Here is a 15,492-nt window from a genome sequence, read left to right as displayed (position 1 = left end):
AATGTAGTCCCCTGCTTTGTGCAGTGGCCGACCGCCATGACAGTTTGAGGTGGAGCCGAGACGACCTGCTGAGCCAGCTGAAGCCCATGTGTACGTAAATACGGGTACTGTGTACCTAAATACTGGTACTGTGTACGTAAATACTGGTACTGTGTACCTAAATACTGGTACTGTGTACGTAAATACTGGTACTGTGTACCTAAATACTAGTACTATGTACCTAAATACTAGTACTGTGTATGTAAATACTGGTACTGTGTAGCTAAATACTGGTACTGTGTACGTAAATACTGGTACTGTGTACCTAAATACTAGTACTGTGTATGTAAATACTGGTACTGTGTAGCTAAATACTAGTACTGTGTATGTAAATACTAGTACTGTGTATGTAAATACTGGTACTGTGTACGTAAATACTGGTACTGTGTACGTAAATACTGGTACTGTGTACCTAAATACTAGTACTGTGTATGTAAATACTAGTACTGTGTACGTAAATACTGGTACTGTGTACGTAAATACTGGTACTGTGTACGTAAATACTGGTACTGTGTACGTAAATACTGGTACTGTGTACCTAAATACTAGTACTATGTACCTAAATACTAGTACTGTGTATGTAAATACTGGTACTGTGTAGCTAAATACTGGTACTGTGTACGTAAATACTGGTACTGTGTACCTAAATACTAGTACTGTGTATGTAAATACTGGTACTGTGTAGCTAAATACTAGTACTGTGTATGTAAATACTAGTACTGTGTATGTAAATACTGGTACTGTGTACGTAAATACTGGTACTGTGTACGTAAATACTGGTACTGTGTACCTAAATACTGGTACTGTGTATGTAAATACTAGTACTGTGTATGTAAATACTGGTACTGTGTACCTAACTACTGGTACTGTGTACCTAAATACTGGTACTGTGTACCTAGATACTAGTACTATGTATGTAAATACTGGTACTGTGTACCTAACTACTGGTACTGTGTACCTAAGTTTGGTACTGTGTACCTAAATACTGCTACTGTGTACCTAAATACTGGTTCTGTACTGGTACTGTGTACATAAATACTGCTACTGTGTACCTAAATACTGATACTGTACTGGTACTGTGTATGTAAATACTGCTACTGTGTACCTAAATACTGGTACTGTGTACCTAAATACTGGTACTGTGTACATTTAGGCCCTGTTTACACGACAACGTTTCACCCAACACCTAATCCGCAAAAATAAAAGGAGAGTTTCCACTGCAGCAGGGACACAGAGACAACGGTGTAGTTAGTCTGCCGGGCCACTGGAGGGCGCTGTTGCTTGATTCTGTAATGAAACTACACAGACGTGTGCAGAGAACAAAACACTATAAAGGTGAAGAGAATGGAGAGAACCTGACATCCTAGTGGACTGATGAGGAACCGGATGATATCAGGGAGAGTCTCAACTATTAAACTACTGATCTGGACCATAGAACTAGAATATGGGCCGCGGGTCGTACCACTACGGGTCGTACCACTACGGGTCGTACCGCTACGGGTCGTACCACTACGGGTCGTACCGCTACGGGTCGTACCACTACGGGTCGTACCACTACGCGGCCGCCATGTTGGTTTACAAATGAATGAGCAGGAGGGGGGGGGGGGTGTGCAGTAACAGGCTCCGCCTCCATCAGTCTCTGCAGGAGGGATTTGGGCCGTGACAGAATCTTTCCACTTTGGGAGCCGGATTAAAAACTTCATGGATTCAGTGGCTCAGAACTCTGGTGTTGTGGAAACGGACCCCCCCAGAGTGAAGAAAGTTTTCCGGATACACTCTAATTCGTTGTGTAAACGGGGACTAAAACTCACTGTACATAGATAGTGGTACATAATTACTGTTATTGTGTACTACTCTGTGCTGACGTGTCCCGTCTTCCAGTCCACAGTATGAAGTGCTCGGTGGGTTCTGGAGACTTCAGCATTGAGGATCTGGTTCAGCACGTTCTGGAGCGACAGAGAACCAAACCTCAGCCACGCACACACACCTGTCTGTGTAACAGCAGCCAAGGTAAGCCCCGCCCCCTGACGTCACGGTGACGTCAGGGGGGTCCTGACCTGTGTGTGTCCTCAGTGTCTTCAGGAGTGGACATTCCTCACCGCTGCAACAGCACCAAGCACCGAATCATCTCCCCTAAACTGCCCCCCGCCTCTTGCCGGCCCCGCCCACCGTCCCCCGAGGGAGGGGGGGGCGACACCAAGCTGCCCCACCTGCAGGCCCAGAGCAGCCCCGCCTCGTCCCCCCGGCCCCCGTCCAGGTGAGTACAATCTGAGCGAGGCCCCGACCCGTGAGAGCCCCCCCCCCCCCCCCCACCGCCTCACCTGTCCTCTCTCTCTCCCCCGCAGCTCGGCCTCAACCCCCCCTCAGACGCACCCCACCACCATTGCCATGAATAACCAGAACAACCGTTTCTATGGCGACCTCGCTACGGTGGCGCTGCCGCAGAACGCTGTCATCGTCATGGCGACGGCGGCCACCATTGCAGGGGGAGGAGCCGGAGTAGAGGAGGCGGGACCTAAGCAGAGTCTGTCCCTCACCCACTCCGGTCAGCTGCTCCTCTCCCATCCCGTCCCCCCTCACACCTCGAAGCCCCCCTCCCCTGCCCCCACTTCCTCCCCCCCCCCCTCTCAGGCCCACCCCCCTCCTGTCCAGGCCACGCTCTCTCTCACTCTGCTGCCCTCGCCCGTTATCGGAGGCATGCTCCTCACCCCCCCCTCCTCCTCCTCTACCTCCTCCTCACTCCGCTCTCCTCCCCCGCCCCCTACTGCCTCCCCTCCATCCTCACCCTCTCCTCCCCCACCTCACCCCTCCCTGTCGCTGGCCTTTGACCCCGACTCCTTCCTCAACTCTCCCAAACAAGGCCAGACGTACGGCGGTCCTCCTCTCCCTTCTTCCTCTTCCCCCCTCATCTGCACATCCTCCCCTTTTTCTCCCCCCCCCCTTGCTCTCTCACTGTCCCCCACATCAACCCCTTCCTCCTCTGTGTCCCCCCCTTCCTCTCTCTCCTCTCTCTCCTCGTCCTCGGAGGCGGACAGAAGAGACTCCGCCCCACCCACGTCCTCCTCCCTACCCCCCTCGCTCTCCCTGTCTCCCACCTCCTCGGCGGCCCCCCCCCTCCTCCCCCTCTGCCTGGAGCTGGGAGGGAGGGGGATGGAGGAGGCAGGGCGTGAGGTGGGGCAACGGATTGATGATGATGATGATGATGATGATGAAGAAGGCAGAGCACCGCCTACTAAGCTGGCACTGCTGCAGGTGAGTTTGCGAGGAGGGAGGAGCTTCAGGAGAAGGAGCTTCTGTTTCTGCTTACCTCTGCTCCGCACACCTTCCAGACAGGCCACGCCTCTTCGTCACCACGGCAACAGCCTGGGCCCACCTCCCTGCTGCTGGTGTGTCAGGACGCCGTGAGCCTGGCCAATCAGGCGCAGCCGCTGGAGGCACCCCCCTTCCAGGTGAAAGAGGAGGGCAGGAGGCGGGGCTATGGCCTGGACACACCCTCGGTGGAGGAGGTGGAGCACTCCGAGCGAAGACGGGAGGAGCTTGATATCATCTTCGACAGCCAGTTCCCCGACCTCATCTCTGACCTCATGACTGAGGACGCCAATCCCGTCGGGGCACCAACCAGTGACCAGCAACCCCCTGCCGGGGCGGCCACGCCCACCTGCCCCCCCACCGGAGCGGCCACGCCAAACCCCGCAGGCATCCGCTACATGGTGCCCCCCCAGCCCTCTCCCTCCTCCTCCTTCCTCCCCTTCCCCCACCCACTGCCTTCGTCCTCCTCCACTCGCCTCGCCGCCATCACAGACTTCTCTCCAGAGTGGTCATATCCCGAGGTAACCAGACACTACCATCACTAACCATCACCAACCATCACCGCCCATCACTAACCATCACCACCCATCACTAACCATCACCACCCACCACCAACAATCACCACCCATCACTAACCATCACCACCAACCATCACCGCCCATCACTAACCATCACTAACCATCACCAACCGTCACCACCCACCACCAACCATCACCGCCCATCACTAACCATCACCCACCATCATCATCACTAACCATCACTAACCATCACCACCCACCATCAGCCACCACCACCCGTCACTAACCATCACTAACCATCACTAACCATCACCACCCACCATCAGCCACCACCACCCGTCACTAACCATCACCCACCATCATCACTAACCATCACTAACCATCACTAACCATCACCACCCACCATCAGCCACCACCACCCGTCACTAACCATCACCCACCATCATCACTAAAGCCATGGTTCCACTGCACAGTACGTGTCCTTGCGGGGCAGAGCGGGAGGCTACGGTCTCACGGTTCCACCTCAGACGGTCCAGTTCAAATGTAGGCGGGGTTGTGAACGACTCGGGGAGGCGTCGAGCGAAGAACACGGAAGTGGCTTTACCCGGCTCCAACTCCGCGGCCGTCCAAGTCCTGTTACTGAGAGGAGGGGCTCCTGCTGAAGCTCCGCCTCCTGTTACTGAGAGGAGCGTCTGCACCTCGTTAAAAGCTGGCGGTGTTGTGCTGCGCACCGACGTTTCAATAACCCCAGTGAACAAAATAACCAGTGAGCGCAAAGCACATGTAAACAACAACGGAGGTTTACGGCCGATGAAATATTTAAATATTGCGGTCCAGAGTGGCGATGGTCACGACCAATCAGCAGACGGCTGTGTTGTCGATCCTCCTCACAGACCCGTTCCTCGGTGCTAGGTACCTCAACGGAGGGGGAGCACAGAACCCTTTCAGTACCATCCACCACTTTGTCAGTCGGACCAAGAGAAATTCTGTCCAGCCCCCGACGTCCCGGCACAGAGAGTGCAGTGGAACCGCGGCTTAACTGCCACCATCACTAACTGCCACCATCACTAACTGCCACCATCACTAACTGCCACCACCACTAACTGCCACCATCACTAACTGCCACCATCACTAACTGCCACCATCACTAACTGCCACCATCACTCACCGCCACCATCACTAACTGCCACCATCACTCACCGCCACCATCACTAACTGCCACCATCACTCACTGCCACCATCACTAACTGCCACCATCACTCACTGCCACCATCACTAACTGCCACCATCACTCACTGCCACCATCACTAACTGCCACCATCACTCACTGCCACCATCACTAACTGCCACCATCACTAACTGCCACCATCACTCACTGCCACCATCACTAACTGCCACCATCACTCACTGCCACCATCACTCACTGCCACCATCACTAACTGCCACCATCACTAACTGCCACCATCACTAACTGCCACCATCACTCACTGCCACCATCACTCACTGCCACCATCACTCACCGCCACCATCACTAACTGCCACTAATCTCTCTAGCAGGGGTGAAGGTTCTGTCCCTTAATGTTTGTGTCGCTCTGGGGGGGTGAAAGTTCTTCTCTATGTTTGTGTTGCTCTAGGGGTGGTGAAGGTTCTGCTCTTTAATGTTTGTGTCGCTCTAGGGGGGGTGAAGGTTCTGCTCTTTAATGTTTGTGTCGCTCTAGGGGGGTTGAAAGTTCTTCTCTATGTTTGTGTTGCTCTAGGGGGGGGTGAAGGTTCTGCTCTTTAATGTTTGTGTCGCTCTAGCGGGGGGAAAGTTCTCCTCTATGTTTGTGTCGCTCTAGGGGGTGAAGGTTCTGCTCTATGTTTGTGTTGCTCTAGGGGGGTGAAGGTTCTGCTCTTTAATGTTTGTGTCGCTCTAGGGGGGGTGAAGGTTCTGCTCTTTAATGTTTGTGTTGCTCTAAGGGGGGTGAAGGTTCTGTCCCTTAATGTTTGTGTTGCTCTGGGGGGGGGGGGGGGGGGGTGAAGGTTCTGCTCTTTGTTTGTGTCGCTCTAGGGGGGGTGAAAGTTCTTCTCTATGTTTGTGTCGCTCTAGGGGGGGTGAAGGTTCTGCTCTTTAATGTTTGTGTTGCTCTAAGGGGGGTGAAGGTTCTGCCCCTTAATGTTTGTGTTGCTCTGGGGGGGGGGGGGGGGGGGGTAAAGGTTCTGCCCTTTAATGTTTGTGTCGCTCTAGGGGGGGTGAAGGTTCTTCTCTATGTTTGTGTTGCTCTAGGGGGGGTGAAGGTTCTGCCCTTTAATGTTTGTGTCGCTCTGGGGGGGGGGGGGGGGGTGAAGGTTCTGTCCCTTAATGTTTGTGTTGCTCTAGGGGGGGTGAAGGTTCTGCCCTTTAATGTTTGTGTCGCTCTGGGGGGGGGGGGGGGGTGAAGGTTCTGTCCCTTAATGTTTGTGTCGCTCTAGGGGGGGGGTGGGGGTGAAGGTTCTGCCCTTTGTTTGTGTTGCTCTAAGGGGGGTGAAGGTTCTGCCCTTTAATGTTTGTGTCGCTCTAGGGGGGGGTGGGGGTGAAGGTTCTGCCCTTTGTTTGTGTTGCTCTAGGGGGGGTGAAGGTTCTGTCCCTTAATGTTTGTGTCGCTCTAGGGGGGGGTGAAGGTTCTGATCACCGGGCCATGGAGCGAGCCGACTGGACATTACTCCTGCGTGTTCGACCAGAGCTCCGTTCCCGCTTCGCTCATCCAGCCGGGGGTCCTGCGCTGCTACTGTCCAGGTACCAGAATGCCCCGCCCACTGGTCCGTTGCCATGACAATCTCATCATGCACGTCTCTGCCCCCCCCCCCCCCCCCCCCGCAGCCCACGAGGCCGGCCTGGTGTGTCTGCAAGTTCTGGAGACCGGAGGGTCCGTCTCTTCATCGGTTCTGTTCGAGTACCGAGCCAGGAACGCCAGCTCTCTGCCCAGCTCGCAGCTCGACTGGCTTTCATTGGACGGTCAGTTCCTGCTCACGCCACATTAGGAACCATCTGCACCAATCACTGATCAGGAACCATCAGTAAGAACCTTGGTCCTTGTAGTGGTCCCGTCTCTGGTCCTGGTTCTGGTCTCTCTACTGGGCTTGTGTTTGGTCCTGGTCCCGATCTTGTTCCTGGTCTTGATCAAAGTATCAGTCATGTTCCTGGTTTTAGTCTTGGATCTGGTCCTGGTCTGACTCGAGTTCCTGTTCCTGGACTAGGTAGTCATTTCGGTTCGGGTCTTGCTGTTTCTCCCAGTCCTGGATCTGGTCCCAGTACTGGTTCTGGTCCTTTTTCTTCTCCTTGTCCCGGTTCTGATCCTGGTTCTGGTCCCAGTACAGGTTCTGGTCTTCCCTCCTCCCTGTTTGTACTGAGTGGGGTTCTCCTGCGTCTCCCCTGGCTAAAGTTGTGGATGGTACCGAAAGAACCGGACCAGAGGGTTCTGATTATTCTCCCCCTCTGCTGACGTAGCTCGTTCATCTGTACGGTTCCAAAGGGCGGAGCTGCAGCGCCCTCCATTGTTGTTCGCCCCGCCCTGCCCCACCCTCTATCTCTCTCTCTCTCTTTTCTTGTCTCTGCAGGAGAGCCTGTCTCTGTCTCTGTCTCTGCAGGAGAGCCTGTCTCTGTCTCTGCAGGAGGGCCTGTCTCAGTGTGGGCCTGCCTGTCTCTGCAGGAGGGCCTGTCTCAGTGTGGGCCTGCCTGTCTCTGCAGGAGGGCCTGTCTCAGTGTGGGCCTGTCTCTACAGATAACCAGTTCCGGATGTCCATCCTGGAGCGTCTGGAACAGATGGAGCGCAGGATGGCAGAGATGTCCTCCAGAGACAACCAGCATCTTCATCATCATCATCATCACCATCAGCCGCAGCAGAGAGGCCGCCAGCTGGCGACGCCCCCTCCACCTCCTCCTCCAATCACAGACGACCACCAGCAGGTGAGGATGATGAAGAGGAAGGTCTGACGTTATGGGAATTTGGCAAAGAGTTTGTAGTTAAAATAGATCAAGAGTAAAACTGACCTGACCTTCAGTGGGAAACACACACACACACACACACACACACACACACACACACACACACACAATGCTTTCAATGTAAGTAGAAGTCATTCAAATAAAATAAGAAAATACTAGGAGCCAGTGTGTGTGTGTGTGTGTGTGTGTGTGTGTGTGTGTGTGTGTGTGTGTGTGTGTGTGTGTGTGTGTGTGTGTGTGTGTGTGTGTGTGTGTGTGTGTGTGTGTGTGTGTGTGTGTGTGTGTGTGTGTGTGTGTGTGTGTGTGTGTGTGTGTGTGTGTGATCCAGACGTCACAGTGGTTTGAGAGGAGGATTGTGGGAGTGTGTGAGCGAATGATGAAGGGAGGACGTTGGTGTGAAGGAGGAGAGAGACTTCATCATTCCGTCCGTCACCGAGGGATGACGCTGCTGCACCTGGCTGCAGCGCAGGGATACACACACCTGATACACACCCTGATCCAGTGGAGGTACACACACACACACACACACACACACACACACACACACACACCCTGATCCACAGGAGGTACACACACACATTGTTTATTTGTTTTTATGTGTGTTTCAGGATTGCAAACAGCGACAGTTTGGATTTGGAACAGGAAGTTGATCCTTTGAACGTCGACCACTTTTCCTGCACACCACTGGTACACACACACACACACACACACACACACACACACACACACACACACACACACACACTGTGTTCTGCTCTGTTCCAGATGTGCTGCGCTCTGTTCCAGATGTGCTGCGCTCTGTTCCAGATGTGCTGCGCTCTGTTCCAGATGTGCTGTGCTCTGTTCCAGATGTGCTGTGCTCTGTTCCAGATGTGGGCCTGTGCTCTGTTCCAGATGTGTTGCGCTCTGTTCCAGATGTGCTGTGCTCTGTTCCAGATGTGGGCCTGTGCTCTGGGGCACCAGCGAGCGGCGGAGCTGCTGTACCGGTGGAACGGTGAGGCTCTGGGGATTCCAGACTCTCTGGGCCGCCTGCCGCTGGCCGTGGCTCGGTCCAGAGGACACACACTGCTGGCCACGGCGCTGGAGGAGCTGCACACACACACCACACACACTGCGGACACCCCACCGTCTCCACTGTCCACCAGCCCAGACACAGGTACTGCTGCTCCTCCTCTTCCTCCTCCTCCTCCTCTTCCTCTTTCTCTTTCTCCTCCTCCTCCGACCTGCTCTCTGATTGGCTGTAACCTCCCTGCAGGTCTGAGCTTGTCGGGCAGCCCCCCCTCCCTCCTCGACCCCTCCTCCCCTAGCTCCGCCTACTCCAGTGGCCCCGCCCCCATGGACACCTCCCCCTCCTCGTCGATGCCCTCCCCCCTGTCTCCGGTCGCTGTGTTCCCGGGCAGTGCTGCTGGTCCTCTCCCCGGCGGGTCCAGAGACTCCTCCCTCTACCTCATGGACTACGAGAACGCCCCCCCAGAACCGGGACTGGAACCGGGACTGGCACCCGGACCTGCGGCCCTGGAGGAACAGCTGCTGGGCTATGAGAACGCCGAGAACGAGGAGTACCTGGAGGAAGAGGTGCTGCAGGTACCGGGCGTGGGTGTCCAGGTCGTCACGCCTCCAGCGCCGTCCCCCGCTGACCGTGTCTCTGTTGCTATGGTTACCCTCCCTCAGGTCGACATGGCGACGCTGGCGGAGCAGATCATTGAGGCGACACCGGAGCGAATCAAACAGGAGGACTTCCCGCGGGGGGCGGAGTCGCCGCTGAGGGAGAGGCGGGACAACCCAGCCCTGCAGGACACCTGGTTGGCCACATACCTGGAGACGGTCGACGCCCACTCCCTGCCCAGGTGGGCGGTACTTCCTGTTTCCATAGAACCCGCCTCTCCCCGTGACGCTGGATGCTTCATTTTCAAATGCCGTTCCAGGAGGATGTGCCCCCCCTCCCCCCTCAGCGCCCTGGCCCTCCAGAGGCTCCGCCCTCCCTCTTCGGCGGCATGGGCGGAGTTCCTGAACGCCTCAGCCAATGGGAAGATGGAGAGAGACTTCGCCCTGCTGACGCTGACGGACGGCGAACAGCGAGAACTGTACGAGGCGGCGAGAATCATCCAGAACGCCTTCAGGAGATACAAGGTCAGACTGTGACCTCATCACATGACATCACATGACATCACATGACATCAGTATGATTGAGTCAGTGTGTGTGCAGGGTCGCAGGCTGAAGGAGCAGCAGGACGTGGCAGCAGCTGTCATACAGAGGTGCTACAGGAAGTACAAACAGGTGTGTGTGTGTGTGTGTGTGTGTGTGTGTGTGTGTGTGTGTGTGTGTGTGTGTGTGTGTGTGTGTGTGTGTGTGTGTGTGTGTGTGTGTGTGTGTCAGCTTCACTAACAGTGCACTAACCTGCTGTGTCGTCTTTCTCTTTCTGGTAGCTAACATGGATAGCTCTCAAGGTACTGTGTGTGTGTGTGTGTGTGTGTGTGTGTGTGTGTGTGTGTGTGTGTGTGTGTGTGTGTGTGTGTGTGTGTGTGTGTGTGTGTGTGTGTGTGTGTGTGTGTGTGTGTGTGTGTGTGTGTGTGTGTGTGTGTGTGTGTGTGTGTGTGTGTGTGTGTGTGTGTGTGTGTGTGTGTGTGTTTCAGGCTGTAATGTCAGCAGGTTTCATTGACATTATGGACTCTGAACAGTAATCATCCAATCATCAGTAACCCCCCCCCCCCCTCCCCCTCCTCCCCCCCCCCCAGTACGCCCTCTATAAGAAGATGACCCAGGCGGCCATCTTGATCCAGTCGAAGTTCCGGTCGTACTACGAGCAGAAGCGATTCCAGCAGAGCCGGCGGGCGGCCGTCCTCATCCAGCAGTACTACCGCAGCTACAAGGAGTACGAGAGGCTGAAGGCGGGGCCCCGGGGGGCCGCAGGCCACGCCCCCAGAATCAGGTAGGACCAGCACACCTGGACCAGCAGACCTGGACCTGCAGACACACTTGGACCAGGAGACCTGGACTAACACACTTGGACCAGGAGACCTGGACCAGCAGACTAGAGTGTGTGTTTTCCTTTCAGGGGCTCGTTCTTAACAAAGAAACAGGACCAGGCAGCAAGAAAGATCATGAGGTTCCTGCGGCGCTGCAGACACAGGTAACCTCACACACCTGACACACAGGTAACACACCTGACACACACACCTGACACACAGGTAACCTCACACACCTGACACACAGGTAACACACCTGACACACACACCTGACACACAGGTAACCTCACACACCTGACACACAGGTAACACACCTGACACACACACCTGACACACAGGTAACCTCACACACCTGACACACAGGTAACACACCTGACACACAGGTAACACACCTGACACACACACCTGACACACAGGTAACCTCACACACCTGACACACAGGTAACACACCTGACACACACACCTGACACACAGGTAACCTCACACACCTGACACACACACCTGACACACAGGTAACCTCACACACCTGACACACACACCTGACACACAGGTAACCTCACACACCTGACACACACACCTGACACACAGGTAACACACCTGACACACACACCTGACACACAGGTAACCTCACACACCTGACACACAGGTAACACACCTGACACACACACCTGACACACAGGTAACACACCTGACACACACACCTGACACACAGGTAACCTCACACACCTGACACACAGGTAACACACCTGACACACACACCTGACACACAGGTAACCTCACACACCTGACACACACACCTGACACACAGGTAACCTCACACACCTGACACACAGGTAACCTCACACACCTGACACACAGGTAACACACCTGACACACACACCTGACACACAGGTAACCTCACACACCTGACACACACACCTGACACACAGGTTACCTCACACACCTGACACACACACCTGACACACAGGTAACCTCACACACCTGACACACAGGTAACACACCTGACACACACACCTGACACACAGGTAACCTCACACACCTGACACACACACCTGACACACAGGTAACCTCACACACCTGACACACACAGCTGACACACAGGTAACCTCACACACCTGACACACAGGTAACCTCACACACCTGACACACAGGTAACACACCTGACACACACACCTGACACACAGGTAACCTCACACACCTGACACACAGGTAACACACCTGACACACACACCTGACACACAGGTAACCTCACACACCTGACACACAGGTAACACACCTGACACACACACCTGACACACAGGTAACCTCACACACCTGACACACACACCTGACACACAGGTAACCTCACACACCTGACACACACACCTGACACACAGGTAACCTCACACACCTGACACACACACACCTGACACACAGGTAACACACCTGACACACACACCTGACACACAGGTAACACACCTGACACACACACCTGACACACAGGTAACCTCACACACCTGACACACAGGTAACACACCTGACACACACACCTGACACACAGGTAACCTCACACACCTGACACACAGGTAACCTCACACACCTGACACACACACCTGACACACAGGTAACCTCACACACCTGACACACAGGTAACCTCACACACCTGACACACAGGTAACACACCTGACACACACACCTGACACACAGGTTACCTCACACACCTGACACACACACCTGACACACAGGTAACCTCACACACCTGACACACAGGTAACACACCTGACACACACACCTGACACACAGGTAACACACCTGACACACACACCTGACACACAGGTAACCTCACACACCTGACACACACACCTGACACACAGGTAACCTCACACACCTGACACACACACCTGACACACAGGTAACCTCACACACCTGACACACACACCTGACACACAGGTAACCTCACACACCTGACACACAGGTAACACACCTGACACACACAGGTAACCACCTGACACACACACCTGACACACAGGTAACCTCACACACCTGACACACAGGTAACACACCTGACACACACAGGTAACACACCTGACACACACACCTGACACACAGGTAACACACCTGACACACACAGGTAACCACCTGACACACACACCTGACACACAGGTAACCTCACACACCTGACACACAGGTAACACACCTGACACACACAGGTAACACACCTGACACACACACCTGACACACAGGTAACACACCTAACACACACACCTGACACACAGGTAACCTCACACACCTGACACACAGGTAACCTCACACACCTGACACACACACCTGACACACAGGTAACACACCTGACACACACACCTGACACACAGGTAACCTCACACACCTGACACACACACCTGACACACAGGTAACCTCACACACCTGACACACAGGTAACACACCTGACACATAGGTAACACACCTGACACACACACCTGACACACAGGTAACCACACACACCTGACACATAGGTAACACACCTGACACACACCCCTGACACACAGGTAACCACACACACCTGACACATAGGTAACACACCTGACACACACACCTGACACACAGGTAACCTCACACACCTGACACATAGGTAACACACCTGACACACAGGTAACCCAGCCAGTTTGAACAGTGTGTAACAGAGTTGTGTGTTTTCAGGATTAAAGAGCTGAAGCAGACGAGGGAGCTGGAGAGGAGAGGACTCACCACCTGAACCTCCTTCTGCTCCTCCACCTCCTCCTTCTGCTCCTCCACTCCTCCACCTCCTCCTTCTGCTCCTCAATCAATCAATCAATCAATCAAACACCACTGCTTGCCCCACCGTTTGCCCCTCAGCCCCACCGTTTGCCCCTCAGCTTGTACATGAAGCGAGTAACTTCTAAATGTATTTCAACACGATCGTCATAGAAACACGTACAAATATAAATAATCTATATTCTAAAGTTTATAGAAGCTCTGATGTTTATTTATTACAGCATGAACTGTGTGTGTGTGTGTGTGTGTGTGTGTGTGTGTGTGTGTGTGTGTGTGTGTGTGTGTGTGTGTGTGTGTGTGTGTGTGTGTGTGTGTGTGTGTGTGTGTGTGTGTGTGTGTGTGTGTGAGAGAGAGAGGTCCAGTCTTAAACCCTCCTGACCTCTAATCCAATCAGAGCCTCTCTTTCAAGCCTTTCTGATGACATCATCGACCGATGTCTGTCATTCGTTGTGTGAGGCTCCGCCCCCTCCCCAGCAGCTCCAATCAGCTGTTGTCCTAATGTTAGCATGTTAGCATGAGTGTACTTTGAGCTGCAGTGACCTTTGACCCGGTTCTGTTTCTGTTGGTCCCAGAATAAAGACGCTGTTTGTACTCCTGTGTCCTCCATACACTGCACACTACTACACACTACTGCACACTACTGCACACTACTGCACACTACTGCACACTACTACACACTACTGCACACTACTGCACACTACTACACCCTGCTACACACTGCTACACACTGCACACTGCTACACACTACTACACACTGCACACTACTGCACACTACTGCACACTGCTACACACTACTGCACACTACTACACACTACTGCACACTGCTACACACTACTACACACTACTGCACACTACTACACACTGCACACTACTGCACACTACTACACACTACTGCACACTGCTACACACTACTACACACTGCACACTACTGCACACTACTACACACTACTGCACACTGCTACACACTGCTACACACTACTGCACACTACTACACACTACTGCACACTACTACACACTACTACACACTACTGCACACTACTACACACTGCTGCACACTACTACACACTACTGCACACTGCTGCACACTACTGCACACTGCTGCACACTACTGCACACTATTACACACTACTGCACACTACTACACACTACTACACACTGCTGCACACTACTGCACACTACTACACACTACTGCACACTGCTGCACACTACTGCACACTACTACACACTACTGCACACTGCTGCACACTACTGCACACTGCTGCACACTACTACACACTACTGCACACTATTACACACTGCTACACACTACTGCACACTGCTGCACACTACTACACACTACTGCACACTACTACACACTACTGCACACTACTACACACTACTACACACTACTACACACTACTGCACACTACTGCACACTGCTGCACACTACTACACACTACTGCACACTACTACACACTACTGCACACTACTACACACTACTGCACACTACTGCACACTGCTGCACACTACTGCACACTGCTGCACACTACTGCACACTACTGCACACTATTACACACTACTGCACACTACTGCACACTATTACACACTGCTACACACTACTGCACACTACTACACACCGCTACACACCGCTACACACTACTGCACACTACACACTACTGCACACTGCTACACACTACTACACACTACTGCACACTACTGCACACTACTACACACTACTACACACTACTGCACACTGCTGCACACTACTGCACACTACTGCACACTGCTGCACACTACTACACACTACTGCACACTATTACACACTGCTACACACTACTGCACACTACTGCACACTATTACACACTGCTACACACTACTGCACACTACTGCACACTACTGCACACTGCTGCACACTACTACACACTACTGCACACTATTACACAC

General features: G+C 53.6%; 1 protein-coding gene across 7 annotated transcripts in view; it reads left to right on the top strand.

Annotated features, from left to right (window-relative positions):
* camta2 (calmodulin binding transcription activator 2) overlaps positions 1-14,160 on the top strand; it is a 17,141-nt gene extending 2,981 nt beyond the window's left edge. The window contains exons 7-25 of one of the 7 annotated variants that reach the window (XM_080486552.1): positions 1-90; positions 1,921-2,049; positions 2,113-2,296; positions 2,385-3,291; positions 3,369-3,869; positions 6,495-6,621; positions 6,706-6,840; positions 7,607-7,791; positions 8,159-8,337; positions 8,439-8,517; positions 8,767-8,986; positions 9,086-9,414; positions 9,502-9,677; positions 9,756-9,960; positions 10,037-10,108; positions 10,258-10,278; positions 10,567-10,760; positions 10,887-10,961; positions 13,474-14,159. The exon at positions 1-90 is cut by the window's left edge and continues 58 nt beyond it. In XM_080486552.1, coding sequence (XP_080342678.1) covers positions 1-90; positions 1,921-2,049; positions 2,113-2,296; positions 2,385-3,291; positions 3,369-3,869; positions 6,495-6,621; positions 6,706-6,840; positions 7,607-7,791; positions 8,159-8,337; positions 8,439-8,517; positions 8,767-8,986; positions 9,086-9,414; positions 9,502-9,677; positions 9,756-9,960; positions 10,037-10,108; positions 10,258-10,278; positions 10,567-10,760; positions 10,887-10,961; positions 13,474-13,528 — 3,863 coding nt within the window. In that variant the 3' untranslated portion in view covers positions 13,529-14,159. Of the gene's footprint in view, positions 91-1,920; positions 2,050-2,112; positions 2,297-2,384; positions 3,292-3,368; positions 3,870-6,494; positions 6,622-6,705; positions 6,841-7,606; positions 7,792-8,158; positions 8,338-8,438; positions 8,518-8,745; positions 9,415-9,501; positions 9,961-10,036; positions 10,109-10,257; positions 10,279-10,566; positions 10,761-10,886; positions 10,962-13,473 lie in introns of all 7 variants that reach the window. The other 6 variants (XM_080486555.1, XM_080486553.1, XM_080486556.1 and 3 more) reach the window with 6 other exon arrangements.
* The last annotated feature ends 1,332 nt before the right edge of the window (positions 14,161-15,492 follow it).

This window comes from Lipophrys pholis (genome assembly GCF_963383615.2).
Source record: "Lipophrys pholis genome assembly, chromosome: 18".
NCBI lineage: Eukaryota > Metazoa > Chordata > Actinopteri > Blenniiformes > Blenniidae > Lipophrys > Lipophrys pholis.
The sequence above is the reverse complement of the archived record's forward strand: the minus strand, read 5'-3'. Positions and strand labels throughout refer to the sequence as shown.